The 14,947-nt window shown below is 39.7% G+C and overlaps 1 protein-coding gene across 4 annotated transcripts; it reads left to right on the top strand.

Moving 5' to 3' along the window:
• Positions 1 to 603: 603 nt before the first annotated feature.
• Positions 604 to 14,632, top strand: asrgl1 (asparaginase and isoaspartyl peptidase 1). 4 transcript variants are annotated; one of them, XM_027022970.3, is made up of 8 exons: positions 604 to 708; positions 6,832 to 6,888; positions 8,746 to 8,954; positions 9,654 to 9,796; positions 11,825 to 11,979; positions 12,344 to 12,465; positions 12,837 to 12,947; positions 13,374 to 13,797. In XM_027022970.3, exons 3-8 carry the CDS (start codon positions 8,768 to 8,770, stop codon positions 13,490 to 13,492), a joined length of 837 nt encoding a protein of 278 aa, XP_026878771.2. In that variant the 5' UTR covers positions 604 to 708; positions 6,832 to 6,888; positions 8,746 to 8,767; the 3' UTR covers positions 13,493 to 13,797. The 4 variants fall into 4 exon arrangements, with proteins under 4 accessions (XP_026878771.2, XP_081581018.1, XP_026878770.2 ...); XM_081724892.1 differs by having other exon boundaries at positions 605 to 708; positions 8,787 to 8,954; positions 9,632 to 9,796; positions 13,660 to 14,632; XM_027022969.3 differs by having other exon boundaries at positions 606 to 708; positions 13,660 to 14,632.
• Positions 14,633 to 14,947: the final 315 nt, after the last annotated feature.

A 14,947-nucleotide genomic window follows, 5' to 3' on the forward strand; every position in this document is an offset into this window, starting at 1 on the left:
TTAAGTCGCGTTTGGTTGGCAAGGATGAATTTTGCACTTACAGGACAGGTTGTATAAATGAGTATAGTGTACTGCACATGTCTCTATTTTGATGAACAAGTTAAATTACACTGAAAATTACTAAATCTTTCTGAGGGTTTATTTTATTTAATAGATGTACACATTTAAAAGATGTATACACTGTAACTACTGTCATTATTCAACCAGCTGAATTCAACGAAAAAGGCTATTTCAGCGCCATATTCATAGTCGCTTTTTGGTAAAGCAGTATATGAATATTGTCCAGCGAAGCTGCACTTCATACCGAGTTAAATGCCTTTCCTAATGTAACACATCTGGTTCTGATATTAAAACACGCCTGTGCTTAATGGTAATTCGGATATAGATGCCTAACTGGAGGTGTTAACTGGGCTAAATATGAAAAAAAAAAAAAAACAGTTTTTTTAAGTAAAATTTGCAAGGGATATTTCGCTTTTTCTGCATTCTTATTCAGTAGTGTGTAGGCACAAAATGTTAATCGTTAAATTATTTCATTTTCAAATTATTACGTTGTTATATGATGTAAATATAGCACAACAGTAAATAAACAGGTTAATTGAACTGACAACAATATGACAACCTTTAATTTGAAATCTTGCTCGTGACCGTCTCTCACGTGGCTTTGTTGCAGTTTTTGGAAGCGCAATACCACAGCAGGACACATCGTTGGTAAGAAATATGTTTTGTAAAGCTATCCAACTTATTTTATATGAATTACATTTATACATATTTGTAGATGTTATGGCCATGACATGCGATCCGAGTGCGCTTAGTGGTATTAACGGAGTGGACAAGTGAACCCTGACGTCCGTAAATCTGAAGATAGCATTGCTAGCTAAGCTAAGTAAAATAACTCAAAAATATAGCCTAATGTTTGTGTGGTAAGGAATGTCAGTGTTGATTATTAAAGAACGTAGATCGTTGCACATCTGCATAGCTCAGTTAACGGGGCATTCGTTGTTTACTGAAACCTACATTACATAGCCTGTTTTGGTTTTGTTCATTTTTGTCGTGATTTTACAAATTATAAATATAAGATTAGGTACGATCGGCAATTAAGGGGTACAAGCAACTTGCAAGTTGTGCAAATCTTTTAATAAATGCAATATAGTATAAAATCCCAGTAACTGTTTTACATTGAATCAGTGACTTAGTTCAACCAGGCTTGGTGTTCGCAAGTCTAATGTGAAGCATTGTGGTTGTCGAAACCACCCACCATGTGTGGTTGCTGGTGACTTCTGACTTTGCAACATTTTAAAGACAAGGCAATGTGTTTACAAACTGGCACTTTGCATCTATTATGAAATGCTGGTGATTTTGTAAGATTTTGATAATGCACTAAAATGCTTAGAACTGTACTATGCTGCACTAATAACCTGCAGTGATTTTCTGATAGTACCATAAAAGGATTGTCTTGCTTTGCATATTATTGTATTGTAATCATGCAGCCTGTAAAGTGTCAGAATAAGGCAGATGTTTACAAATCAATTCTGATAAGGCTTTACTTGAATAAGGGCAATCCAGATACGTTGTCATAAAACAGGCTGTGGTCCAAAACATAAAAGCATGAGCACAGGCAGAAGTATCAGAGGCCATATCCAGAAAACCAAAGGCAAAGTCCAAGATACGAAAAAGCTGACAGCTGGAAAAAAAACCAAAAAAACCCAAAAACATGACTCAAATGCTGAAGCGAATCAGGGCAATAACTTTACAAAGACTACAAATGTGAGAGGAACATAAATGCACAAAACAAAATTAAAAAAACATGCGTACACAATTATAAAGCTGGGGATACCGATCTAGGTAGATGATGCTGATAGGTGCATGCAGGTTCAGAGTCCTCCACCTGACAAGAGACGGCATGATGGGAAATGGAGTCCGTGGTAGCTAAGATGGTAGGTGGCATGACACAGCCTGCCTTTGAAGATTTCTTTGTGAAAAAGTTTTATTCCATTGAGTTCAGCCTTCCTGTATTCTCTCTTTTGAGTTCGAACTGCTGTAGCATTTCTTCATGGTACTTTCTGTTGGCATAAATGAAGTAATTTTAGCTCTAACTGGAGCAATCTCATTCATAGAACTAACAGTTTTTGAGTTGAGGCTGTCCAGCAGAGCATCAACAGAAAAGTGTATCATTACTGAAACCTCTTCTTAAAACTGATGTATTGGGTCTTGAATTCTTCTGAAGCTGACATATCAAAGAACACATAGTAATGATCCAACAAAGCCACATCAATAACAGAGGCTGATATGATGAGATCTTTTGAGATAACCAAATCCAGGGTGTGGAGGAGCTGGGCTGATTTTACATTGTGCCTGAAGGCTGTCTGATATATGACATAAGCTTGTTATATGGCAATGGAATTTGGGTCAGTTAATTCATTCCCCACTCACCCTTTCCTGGGCGGTCTTTTTCTGTCAAGCTCGGGTTCTCTACCAGAAGCCTGTTAACTTGAAGGTCCTGCATAGTATCTTAGCTGTTCCCAGGACTGCATTCCTCTGGATGAAGATCTCAGATGTTGTTCCTGGGATCTGCCCTTGGTATTTCTCAGACTTTTCATGTGCCTTTTTTCCTGTTGTTGCTAACATTTGGGATTACTACATCTCTCACTATTACCATCTTCTGCTGTTTGTTGATCGCTGCTGTCTAGTTGATTATCCATTACCATTTTGTCAGTCTGCCCCTTAGGACCTTAGCTCGGTCATTCTCCACCACCTCCGGGGATGTATCCAACATTGGCATTGGAACTTCCAGCTTGTACCCAGCACAGATGTTTCTATATACTGCAAGCCACTTGGTCTGGCGTTCCATGTAAGCTCTGCCTGCTAACATCTTGCATCCTGCTGTTATGTGCTGGGTTGTCTCAGGGGCATCTTTGCAAGCTTGTATCTGGGGTCTTTCCTGGTGTGGTAGAGACCAGCCTGTATTGATCTTGTATTCAGAACTTGTTCTTGTGCTGCCATGATTAGTGCCTCTGCACTGTCGTTCAGTCTAGTCTTTTCCAGCCATTGGTAGGATTTTTCCATCTTTAGTGTTCCTTCCCTCCATGCATTGTGAGGACTTTCCTTGTCCTGATGTCATTGGCTTCTGTCTCCTCCTTTGGCCATCTTATTATGGCAGCGGGGTATCCGATGACTGGTAGAGTGTAGGTATTGATAGCCCGGATCTTGTTCTTCCCATTCATCTTACTTCTCAGGACTTGCCTCACTCTTTGTAGATATTTGGCTATGGATGCTTTTCTTGTTGCTTCTACATCACCAATCTTGGTGATGATTTATCAGAACTGCAGAAAGGTATGATGAAGGTACCTGAGAAGTACAACAATTTATCCATCTATGAGGCCTTGGAGACATCACACAACAGTCAGTTTTGGTTTTTACCACTACATACACCATGCAAATGCATAGGGCCCCAGAGATCAGGCCACAAGCATTTGGCTGGAAAAAATGTAAAAATCAAGGCATTCTTTATTTAATTGTTCGACACCAAATACTGTAAGACACTAGCTAGCTAATCAGTACTCTTGAATGCAGTCATTTATCCCAGTGGCCCAAAAAATAGAAAATTAAGGATAAGAAAGCAGGCTGTCCAGTTCTTACTGTTCTATTTTGCATTTCAAAAATTTTAAAAAGAAAAAATGATTAGGGACCCCAGATATCACTTTGCTTAGGGTCCCAGAAACAACAACCTATCTAAAGGGATCTAGTAACCATTACTCTAGCAGATGTGCAAGAAAGGGTCCCAACTATGAAGAACTGGACAGCTCCAGGCCCTGACATGGTCCACACATACTGGCTGAAGAAGCTAAACACACTCCATGAGCACCTAGCAGCACAAGTGTACCAGCTGCTAATGGATGGAGTCCACCCTGAATGGTTAACTGAAGGCTGGACAATCCTGATCCTGAATCATTAATAGCAGGCCATAAATTAAACTGACCATAAAGGGGCAGTTCTATCCAACCACTAGCCGATATCCTGCCTCTGCACAACATGAAAGATCCCGTCAGGCATCATTGTGGCTAAGATAAGTAGGCACATGCCCAATACATAAGCAGGGAACAGGATGGCATTGGCAAGAACACCAGAGGAACCAAGCACCAGCTACTGGTGGATAAGTCACTTGAGACTATAAGACCAAGCAGACCAACCTATGCACTGCCTGTACTGATTACAAGAAAGCCTGTGACTCAGTGCCCCACACATGGATCCTGGAATGCTTGAGGCTAAATAACATCAACAGAACTCAATGAGCCTTCATCAAGAACTCAGGGGGCTGTGGAGGATGATCCTAGAGGCCCACATCAGGCCAATAGCACAATGCTCACCCTCAAGTGTGGGATTTACCAAGGAGATGTCCTGTCTCCGCTGTAATCACAGTGTAAAGCTGTCATGTATGTGTCATATCACTTTTCATTAGTAATTTGTAGAATTGAATCACATACTTCCTAATGCCATTCCTAAATCACATAATCACGCTGTATAAAGCCGGCTAGTTACCCATCTGATTAGGTGTTATATGACAGTTGTGTGTATCATATTGCTTTTCAGTAGTAACCTGTAGAATTTAACCACATACTTCATGCCAGTCCTAAATCACATATATTTTATTGATTAGTGAGAATATACTCAGATAAACTGACCACAGTACGCTGTTTCAGACACACCTTAGCCTTCTCTGTAAACAATACTTTGTCTGGGTTAATTTAACTACACTAGATTAATGGTGTTTTTGCTGTGTAAACATATTTCTCGCTCAGTAGTATTAAAATAGCAAAGTATGGTATTGAATTTCACAGTTTAATTTATGGCCTGCTATTAATGCCACACCACTTAGCTGGCCGATTGGTAAGTGATGGAACACTCAAATATGTGCCATCAAAGCCTGTGGCAAGTAGCCCTTATTGGGGTCAGAATGACCAGACCTTAGCCAGAATGATTTTGCATTGGACACTGGCAAACTGAATGAAAGTTTGAAGCACATATTTAAAAAGTCATAGCCCATATGTCCCAAAGAAATGTGACCCACTTTGGACAGAGATATGACACAGGATGGCAAACTCTATCTGAGCCAGAAGTGGCCTGGTTATTTAAAGGCTTATTTAAATGTGCGTTTTTGGCCACTTTTGGCTTACATGCCTCCCTGATCTTGAGAGTATGTGGCCCTCAGCTGACGAACTGGAGCAGGGATGTGACCCAGAATAATCTAGTCTAGAAGCCTTCTGGAGCATTTAAAGCACTGGTGTTTCAAAACAAACATTTTATGGTATGATTCAAACTGCTATACATGAACTACACTGTCAACTAAATATCCGGATCTGTTGCTCAAAATATTTATATCGTATTGTCTTCACGTGACATCAGCTGACACAATTTAACATACTTTTATTATTAACATTATTCGAGCGAATGTGGTTCCGTTGTGTTTTTATATGGCCAGAAGATGGCATTAGTGAGGTGGGTCTCAACATTTCAAAACCTATAAAGAACTTTCAGCACAATAAAGATATGGAGTGAAAAGGGGTCTTCGTCAAGGTTGTAAAAGCACTCTGTTGTTCATCATCGTCTGTCAGATTAAGAACAATGGCTTTAGGGGTTATAATATTGTAATATAATATTGTAATATTGTAATATAATATTGTAGATATACATAATTGTAAGCCAATTTGCAGATAACAGGACACTTTTTAAAAGTGTTAGATTCCTTTGCTTCTTCAGTCAGTTTGCTAGAGAGGCAGGTATAAAACTAAATGTGAAATTTTGACCTTTATGAGACATGCGAATTTGTAAAGACAAAGTAGAGTCTTTGAAGGCGCACATTGTCTTGAAAAATCAGCACCAAATAGAGTCACAAATCTGGATGAATAATTTGCCATCATGTCAAATTAACTTCATTTACATGCACTTAATAATCCAATCATATGTTGCAAATTAGAAATTGTCTGACTCGTGAAAACCCAGAGATTTCCCATTACCTGGATACCCAACCGCATGTAAACACATTGATTGGACTATTGACAAAATCTGATTTTCTGCAGTTATCGGACTATTAAGTGCATGTAAACACAAAAATACAAAGATGTGTGCAAGGCTCTCTTAAACCTGAAACCCCCTTTCCACCAACAACCTGGCAGTGCTGTTCCTGTGAATTTGCAAATGTTTTAGGAATAGGCCGCTTTCCACTGGTTTGTATCTGGATGTGGGAGTTCTCTAATCCAGAAATGGAAGTTGGAAGAAGCAAAAAAATAATTGTCTAAAATAATATTTTTTCTGTTTTTTTTTGTTGTTTTTTTCAGTACAATTGATTAATAATTGTTGCTATTTTTGCTGCAGTTTTGTGCTTTTAGTTGTAAATGGTGGAAAAATCAGTAAACAACTTTACGTGGTGATGCCAGGGCTCTGCTCTTTGGCTGCTTGCATCACAGCTCCATTGGGTCCAGTCCAGTAAGACAGTGGGACCAGAACAGCACTAATTCTGCCAGTGGAAAAAAATAACCTTTTTTTCTTCTTTATATACGTATGGAACTGTTCAAGATTTTGGCATCAGTACCAGCACCATGCCAGTGAGAAAAGAGCTAAGAGACGGGGTGTAGAATAGTGGTGCAATGCCCCATAAACTGTTGCTAAGTCAATTTATTATAAGTGACTTTGGGCATGTTTTTTCATGTCACTTACAAATATTGCTAGTGGTAGATTGCAGGGTTTTTATTTTGGGGGAAAGATGTGGGGAGTGGGTATTCTCTCTAGTTTTGTTATTATTGTGCTTACTGTTGTTATTTGCTTATTTGTGCCTAGTTTGTCTTGTTACAGGATCCGTCCACAACCCCACTATCTCTGAACCAGATCATACAGGTGAGTGAAACAAATCAGAATTGCACGATTGATGGAGTTTCTTTGTTTAAAAGGCCAACAATGTCTTTGTTTTCTCTTCACTGATTTAACTTGTCCAGATTGTTGTATGCATCTTTATCACTTTAATTTTTATTAATTCTATTATTTATTAATTCATTTTTAGTTATTTTTTGCTAGCCAGTTGATTTTGATCAAGTTCTTTCAAGTTGCAGTATTTTTAAATATTTGCTTATGAAATGTAAGATTTTTTTTGGGCTTTTTATTTATATATATATATATATATATATATATATATATATATATATATATATATATATATATAAAAAGACAAGTGGCTTGTTTTGGGCTTGTTTCCTTTCCACTGACCTATTCTGGGTTTGTTTCTCCCATGAGATCTGTCACCACTGGCCACCTTTTTTTAGGTTGGAGCAACAGCCTCTCCAAATGTCTGTGCATGCCTGCAGTAGTCCATTCTGGCTAATTGTCTGCTTGAAGGTTTTCCTTTACCTTGACTAAGAACATGATCATTTTCCCCTGAGAAAAATAATTAGCAGTGAAGATACCAATAAACATATTGTCTCTGTGAAGTGAGGTCATTGTTCTCCCATTAATAATGTATTAATTACATAAATCGTACTGATGGATTATAAGTGATAATTATTATTTTCATTAACTAGTGGCTTTATTAGACATAGCTAGGATAATAAATAGCATCTTAGCCTTTTGGTTTGTAATGTTATGAACTTCCCACTGTTATGGTAATTACTAATCTAGCCGGAACAGCACCGATTTTGCTGGTGGAACAATTAAACATTGTTTTTGTTGTTTTGCTTTCTTGCTTGCATGTAACCATGCCTGGTGCAGAAAAATTACTTTTTGCTGCTCAGGACAGACAAACATGAGCTTCCGTTAGCGAGTCAATAGGCATGTAGCCGTACCGTGAAATACAATACTATAGCTACTAGACCTCATTTTGTATTCTGCCTAACTACTGCTAATCTTGATTTGGCACAGCAGTTTGGAGTTGTTCACTGAAGAATTTTCATGTCATACTTTTTTTGTTTGTTTTTGTTGCTTTGTTTTGGGTTTTTTGCTAAATATTTTAAGCATACATGTAGCATATAGGTCCCTAAAGTTTCCTTTTTATCCCTTTAGGTTTTCCAGAAACCTTTAAACTGGACCACATCAGTAGATATTTTCATTTAGTTTAGTTAATAGTACAGCTCTGCTAAGCACTGCAGAGTGTACCGAAAGATCACGGTAGCTCTTTATTGTAAATAATCACACTAGCTCAAGACAATGTCATAGCTGTTTGGCAGACGTGGTCTGGCCCAGTGTCGAGGCTTAAGATGCTTCAAAGCTTCACTGGGATATCCCATTGGACGTAGCTGTGTCTGCTGCTTTTTCTGTCTCTGATAGGACCCATGGGACCTCCCAAAGCTAAAATTAAGGCATTAAAAGGTAGCTCATCTGAGACAGGTTTACCATTTGCAATTGTGTCATGTTGCTTGCTGGAGGCTAGAGTTAAGTGCCTTACTGAAGAGTATAAGAGCATCAGTCAAAAGAGGGACATTAGAACTTCCAGCATTCTGCAGCAAAGTCATCTCAGATCAATATCCCCATCCCAAATATAATACACAAAGTGATTTACTGTGAAACAGCTTTACAGTAATGACATGGTATACTACATAGCCGGCTCTATAGTGCATTACTGTAATGAGGACTCAGCTTTAAACTCTTGAAAAATGTTAACAGACTGTACCGTTAAGTCTGATTTGAGCTCGAGTAGAATCTGCAAAAAAACTCTATTGCTCTATTACTGTGTATAACATATTTTCACCTGTGACCTTTGCCCAGGTATTCAATAACATTGATTCCAATGTTACCTGTTGTGGTAGTCCATGGTGGTGCGGGTCATATCCCCAAGGACCGAGCTGAGATCTCCTACGTCGGGGTAAAGGAGGCCGCAAGGGCGGCTTATAGCATTCTCCGGTCAGGGGGCAGTGCCATGGATGCTGTGGTAGAGGCTGTCGCCATGTTGGAGAACAACCCAGTATATAATGCAGGTAGAATAATTACACATGCAGATTAAAAATGTAAGGATTGGTGCCAGGCCAAGGCCCTCTCTGGCCACCAGAGGGAGGCCTCGAGTCAGGCACGCCATTAATCAGGCTTAACACCCAACAGCTGGGCTAGACCTTATATAATCCCAGTGACCCAGTCATTCAGTGCTGGGTCTTTGCTAAAGTTTTGAGCCGAGCTCCTAGCCAGTAACTCTGGGTATTGAGGTCTGTGAGCCCTTGTGCTATGCCTCTTTTCTGGTCTGTGAGGGTGTTTGTGTTTTTACATGTCCCCTCTCTTCTCCAGTTTTCCCCTCTTGTGTTTGTCTCTTTCCCCAAAACTTCCCTTAGCCATTCAAGTTCCTCCCCGTTTTCTGGTTTTGTTTGGGAAGTTTTAGTTTGGTTTTCCCCAGTGCATCAGGGTTGCCATTTCTTCCCGTGGCATCCTTTGTTCTCCCTTTTTCCACGCTCGGCGTGGTGTTTAGTTTTTTCCTTTTGTTTTACTTGGTTCTGCACACGGGCCCCCCATTGTTAGAGCGTGGTTGCTCACCCAGTAGGCTATTGGTGTCATTACCTAGCTGACTTGGGTCCAAGCCCACCTTACAAAAGAGAATAGTTTTACCCAAGATGTAAAAAAAAAAGTCCGAGATACAGATGTATTAATCAGTGCTAGACTAATTTAGTGTTTGGATGTGAGCTGCTCAGGTCGAGGGTCAGTGCTGAACGTGAAGGGGGAAGTGGAGATGGACGCTCTGGTGATGGATGGACGTACTCTGGCCAGCGGGGCTGTGTCTGCTGTTAGGAGAGTAGCAAACCCAATCCGGCTGGCACGCCTGGTCATGGAGAAGGTACCCTTGTTGAAATCTTATGTGAATTCCCCTTCCTAATATTTAAACTCTTAATCAAATAGATAGGATTAGGACAGGATTAGAATTTAGGCAATGGGGGGAAAAAAAAAATTCCCTACAAGTCCTAAACTAAATTTTCAATTATAACTGACAAATCGTGCAGTTGTCCATAAATATACAATATACAACGTCCTTCTCTTCATGCAGTACACAAGATGCAAAAGGTATTAACATACAACAAAACAAATCCAAGCACATCTTCCCTTACATGCACTCAGGAGAAGGAGTTTGATTTAAAGGCCAAAAAAATGCCCCGAAAATACCATAACAGTTGGGGAACTGAGGATTTGGAATTGATTTTGAATTGAAAGTTTGTCAAGTCAGTTTTATTTATAAAGTTTTTTGTTCACTTGCGAGTCCAAGTCCAGACCCCCAAAGTCGAAGGCAACGGTGACTAGGCAAAACTGACAAGGACCTTGACGGAAACCAAGACTCCGAAGGGGAATCCATTCTCCTCTGGATGGTGTTGGATACTAGAATCGTATTCATAAATGCAGTTTTCTTTACAGTTTACAAGGTTAATGTTTAAACAGAAATATGCAGTGTGGCAAAATGACAGGTCAGAATTCATGAGCGCATGGCAGGCTTAGAACATACAGAATTAGGACAGAGTTCATATGTTGCACTTGATTGTGGTTGATGTGTGGTTTATTTTCTGCGTTCACTGCAGTGCATAATCTTAAGGAGTACAGCCACCACAAAGTTTATCTTAATTTGTAATCTCATCAGCATACAGCATTCGCAGCAGATCAGATCATAATCTGTTCTGCCATGAGTTAAACACATGCTGCTAGAGTGAGAAACCCAGAAGTACACTTGAGTTTCACAGCTCTTCACAATCCGTGGGAAAATATCCACTCGTACAGTGGATACTTGCTGCGCTAATACAACTAAACAGTCATTATCTACTTCGTAGACACAGCTAGACAGTACATCACACAAACGTACATTCTTAAAAGAACCTTATACCATTTTCGTATAGTGAAAAGCTTCAGTTATAAAAATCAGTGAAGAAATGTCCATGTATAACTGTAATTTTGTGTATGTGTGTATTTATTAATCTCGGTAAAGGGAGCAGTACTCCAGACTTCTCTAATTCGACAGATCTGCATATGGCGATGCAAGATGGGTGGTGCCAAACTCAGGAATTTCACTGCATAACTGCTTTTACCCTGCTACATATACTGGGCATGGCATTTCAGGCTGATTAGGAATCAGCGGTTAGGGGGGATATGATGGTAGAATTGTCATTAAAACCATCAGCATGAGAAGACCAAAACTGAACTATTTGGCATCTCATGATATTGGCATGAGAAACATTTTGTGTTTGGATATTCAGGAAAGGTTTTGTATGAAAGAAGGTTTAGAACAACTCCTGTTTTCCAGCCTCCTTAAGCATTTAAGGAAAATCTTTAGTGCAGTTTTCCTTGAAAGAGGTGGTTACACCAAGTAGACTACTAAGGAGTGTAACATGTATCTCATTAGCTGTGCACTTTATTTTATATACAGGTCATTTTTTGCTCTTATAATCTTTATCAAGGGTATGACTAATTGAGGAGCTGACTGCATAATGCAGCGGAATATTGAGACAGAATCAGGACATGCCTCATCATGCCTAATCACAAAGGTGATTTTTTTTTTTTTTATTTCCTTATCAAGTCCAGTCAGGGATACATCAGCACTATAAAATGCTGAACAAAATGGGTATTTTTCAAACAGGCTGGTCTGAGCTTCATCACAAATCTGTTTTTGAAGCAAAAGCACGTAGCCAACAACAAGCTGAACAATCACAGTGTGCCTAGAAATATTATTGTGTGTGTTTACATTGCACCGAAATATGAAAACGTGTGAAATTTAGGTGGAAGTGGCCAACGTGGTCATTGTACTGAATGAAAAGGCACTGCTAACATTTAATAGTTGTTGCATTAACACATGTTAACATAGTTACATTTTACTTTTGCTATGCAGACTAGTCACTTATGTTTGACCGCTGAGGGGGCCTCCCAGTTTGCCAGGACCATGGGTGTCCCTGAAGTGCCTGAAGAGTCAATGATCACTGACTATGCCAGGATGCGCTGGAAGAAGAACTTGGACCCAGACACCAACCCTATGGAGTGCCAGACGTGAGAGCTCGTTTTACTGCAAACGTAGTACACATGGTCTGTAGACCACTGGTGTGTAAGTGGATTGGCTCTATTACAATGTTGTATACTTGGATGGGCAGTAGAAGAATACTCCATCTCAAGTATATTTTGTTGCTGATTCACTAATGTAGAGTGTTCTGAAGGTAACAAAAAGATGTGCAGTGGAGAAGTGCGATTGGTCAGCACAGAGAGCTAGGCCTGTAAACTGGGGGCATTAACAGCCAAGAAGGTGTTTGGAATGAAATTATCAGTGGCTTCAGTGAAAATGATTCAAAGACACCTCACTCAGTCGGACGTGAGTGTAGCACTGAGTATGCGTTTTACGTGAGTATGTGCTTTGCAGGGGCAAGATGGGCACCGTAGGGGCTGTAGCTGTGGATCTGGAAGGGAATGTGGCCTGTGCTACCTCCACAGGAGGCATGACTAACAAAATGGAGGGACGTGTGGGAGACACGCCTTGTGTTGGTGAGTTTAAGACGCCTACCTTCCTATGGTTTGGAGACTCCAGAGGGATGGTTTGAGAAAGCAAAGTTATGCAATGTGTGTAAATGAGTGGAAAGGAAGACAGGCAAGAATGTCTCTAGCCATTACATAGCCCACTGAGTTAATACTTAGCGGCTTAGATTTAGATTGTCAGACAGTGCACCAATGTATCATACTTCCATCACTCATTCACACTTACTCTCAGTGCTCACAGTTCAGCTGATTTTCAAACAGTTGTAATTCTCTCTCAAATATGCCACTTTAACAAACAAAACAAAAATAGCTATTTGGTGATTTCCCTTGTCTCCATTGGGAAGGTTTATCTAACCATTCACTCTCCTTCTGTGAGTTAGGCTGTGGAGGCTATGCAGATAACCATATTGGAGCTGTGTCATCCACTGGCCATGGAGAAACCATCATGAAGGTCACTCTGTCCAGACTCATTCTCTTCCACATGGAGCAAGGTACTGTATGATCAATGACCAGATCAACAGGCTCAGTTTGAAAACACTGCTGCTGTTGTTGTCAGTAAAATCAGTTGCCAAAACAAATCAAACTCATTTGGGAATGACTACACTAAAGGTGGTATGCTGGCAAACCTTAAGATGACTGCCTGTTACAAAGCTCATACCACAAAAGCCAAAAGGTATATACTAATAGTATTTAGCTTTTATAGTTTGTTGTAAGTGGTAATTGTGATGCTATTCTTTCATACAGTAGGTTTACCTTATTACTTGTATGACTAAGCACTGATTCTTAGAAAGACATTGTATGAATACCTGAAAATGTATAAATACCATAAAACTGTATGAAAACCTGAATGCACAGCATTAGACTTTGGAGGGAGAGCTGCTCACAGTGTCCTCCTGCCTTTGACACACTACAAATAGGCACTTACACTGGAATCTACAGATCCGTAGAGCCAAGGATTAACGAGCCATCTGAAGCCACACTGAAGGGCGGTCCTACTGCTGGTTTAACTAGGCAGTGTCAAGCAAGAGGTCTATAAGAGGAGGGGATATACAATGACTGTGTGTGCGTGTGCGTAAGTGACAGTGAAAGACAGAGAGAAGTCTCCATATGCACCACAAGATTAGCTTGTGCTGATAAGGGTGGGTGGTTGACATGTATTTATATCACAACGGTTGGGGTAAGAACAGGACCACTGCTTTCTAGGAAAAAGCCCAGAGGAGGCAAGTGACGAGGCCCTGGCCTACATGAAGGAGAGGGTGCACGGTCTGGGCGGAGTGGTGGTCGTGGACCCCAAAGGGGTCTGGTCAGCTCACTTCAGCAGCCTACAGATGTCATGGGCTGCAGCCCAGCAAGAGCAGCTTCACTATGGCCTGTACCACGGGGAGGACTTCACTGAGCCAGTGTAGCAGATGTTCCATGCATACTCACACACACCACACTGATGAACTGATGATAATCTAATGACATGTGCACACTACCACAAAGGGAGGCATGATATCTAATTGATATCTACTTGTGATACTGTTTTATTACATTATTTTCAAAAGTGGGAACAATTACTTTAAGCTATAGATACAGTAGACGTTGTTCAAGCACACATACCAATCATTATTAAAACCTAACTGGCAAATAAAGTGGGAGTAATTATCCCTGAGCAGTAAAATGTAAAAACAAAAATGACAACAAAATGTAATGTAATTTTGTCATAAAAGACCTGGTATTGTAATTGTGTTATGCACTGTACAACTTGGATTTCAAAAGTTAAACCAATAATCACTCCTTCAACCCTCATGACACCTTACACTGTTTTACTGCTGATACCGTTTGTTCTCCACTAGATGGAGATAAATAGCCACTGTGATCAGGAATTGAAATTGGTTTACTGTTAAAATATGATGATATATCTTTTATACACCATGGAACCTCAAAAATAAAGTCCTGTTTGCAAAGCAGAATGCTCTGTAATAATTTGAAATTAGTTTTCAATAAATGTAGAGTACTGAAATTGCATTTTCATTGTTGGGCACCATTACACACCATCACATCCAGTTCTAAAAAAAATAATAAAATAAATATTGTAAAAACTAAACTAAAACATTAGTGGAGTACTTCAGTCAATATGTGCTTAAAGATATTTTGTAGTTTTGTTGAGCATATTAAAATATGTAATTTTTTACCACGTTCTGCTAGTTAGATTTCTTTTTTGGCATAAACATTGTATATGTTGGCTCTTTTAATCTTTCTTTGCTCATGAGAGAAATTAATCTTTTTAACAAAATGTAATCATTTTTCTTATAATTGTGATGTACTACTGTAGGCTACCATAAGTTGACAGTCACTGGACTGACCTCCATGGCAGTGTAGAAATACAGGTCTGTGCTTGTTGTGTCAACAGTACATCAAGCTTGCTTGGTAGTTTTAACTGATAGGTGAAACACCTAAGATCCCCAAACCAGTATCTCTACCCCCTACCCTCTCTTTCAGTTTGTGT

This window comes from Electrophorus electricus, chromosome 12 (genome assembly GCF_041902795.1).
Source record: "Electrophorus electricus isolate QZ-2024a chromosome 12, ASM4190279v1, whole genome shotgun sequence".
Lineage (NCBI taxonomy): Eukaryota > Metazoa > Chordata > Actinopteri > Gymnotiformes > Gymnotidae > Electrophorus > Electrophorus electricus.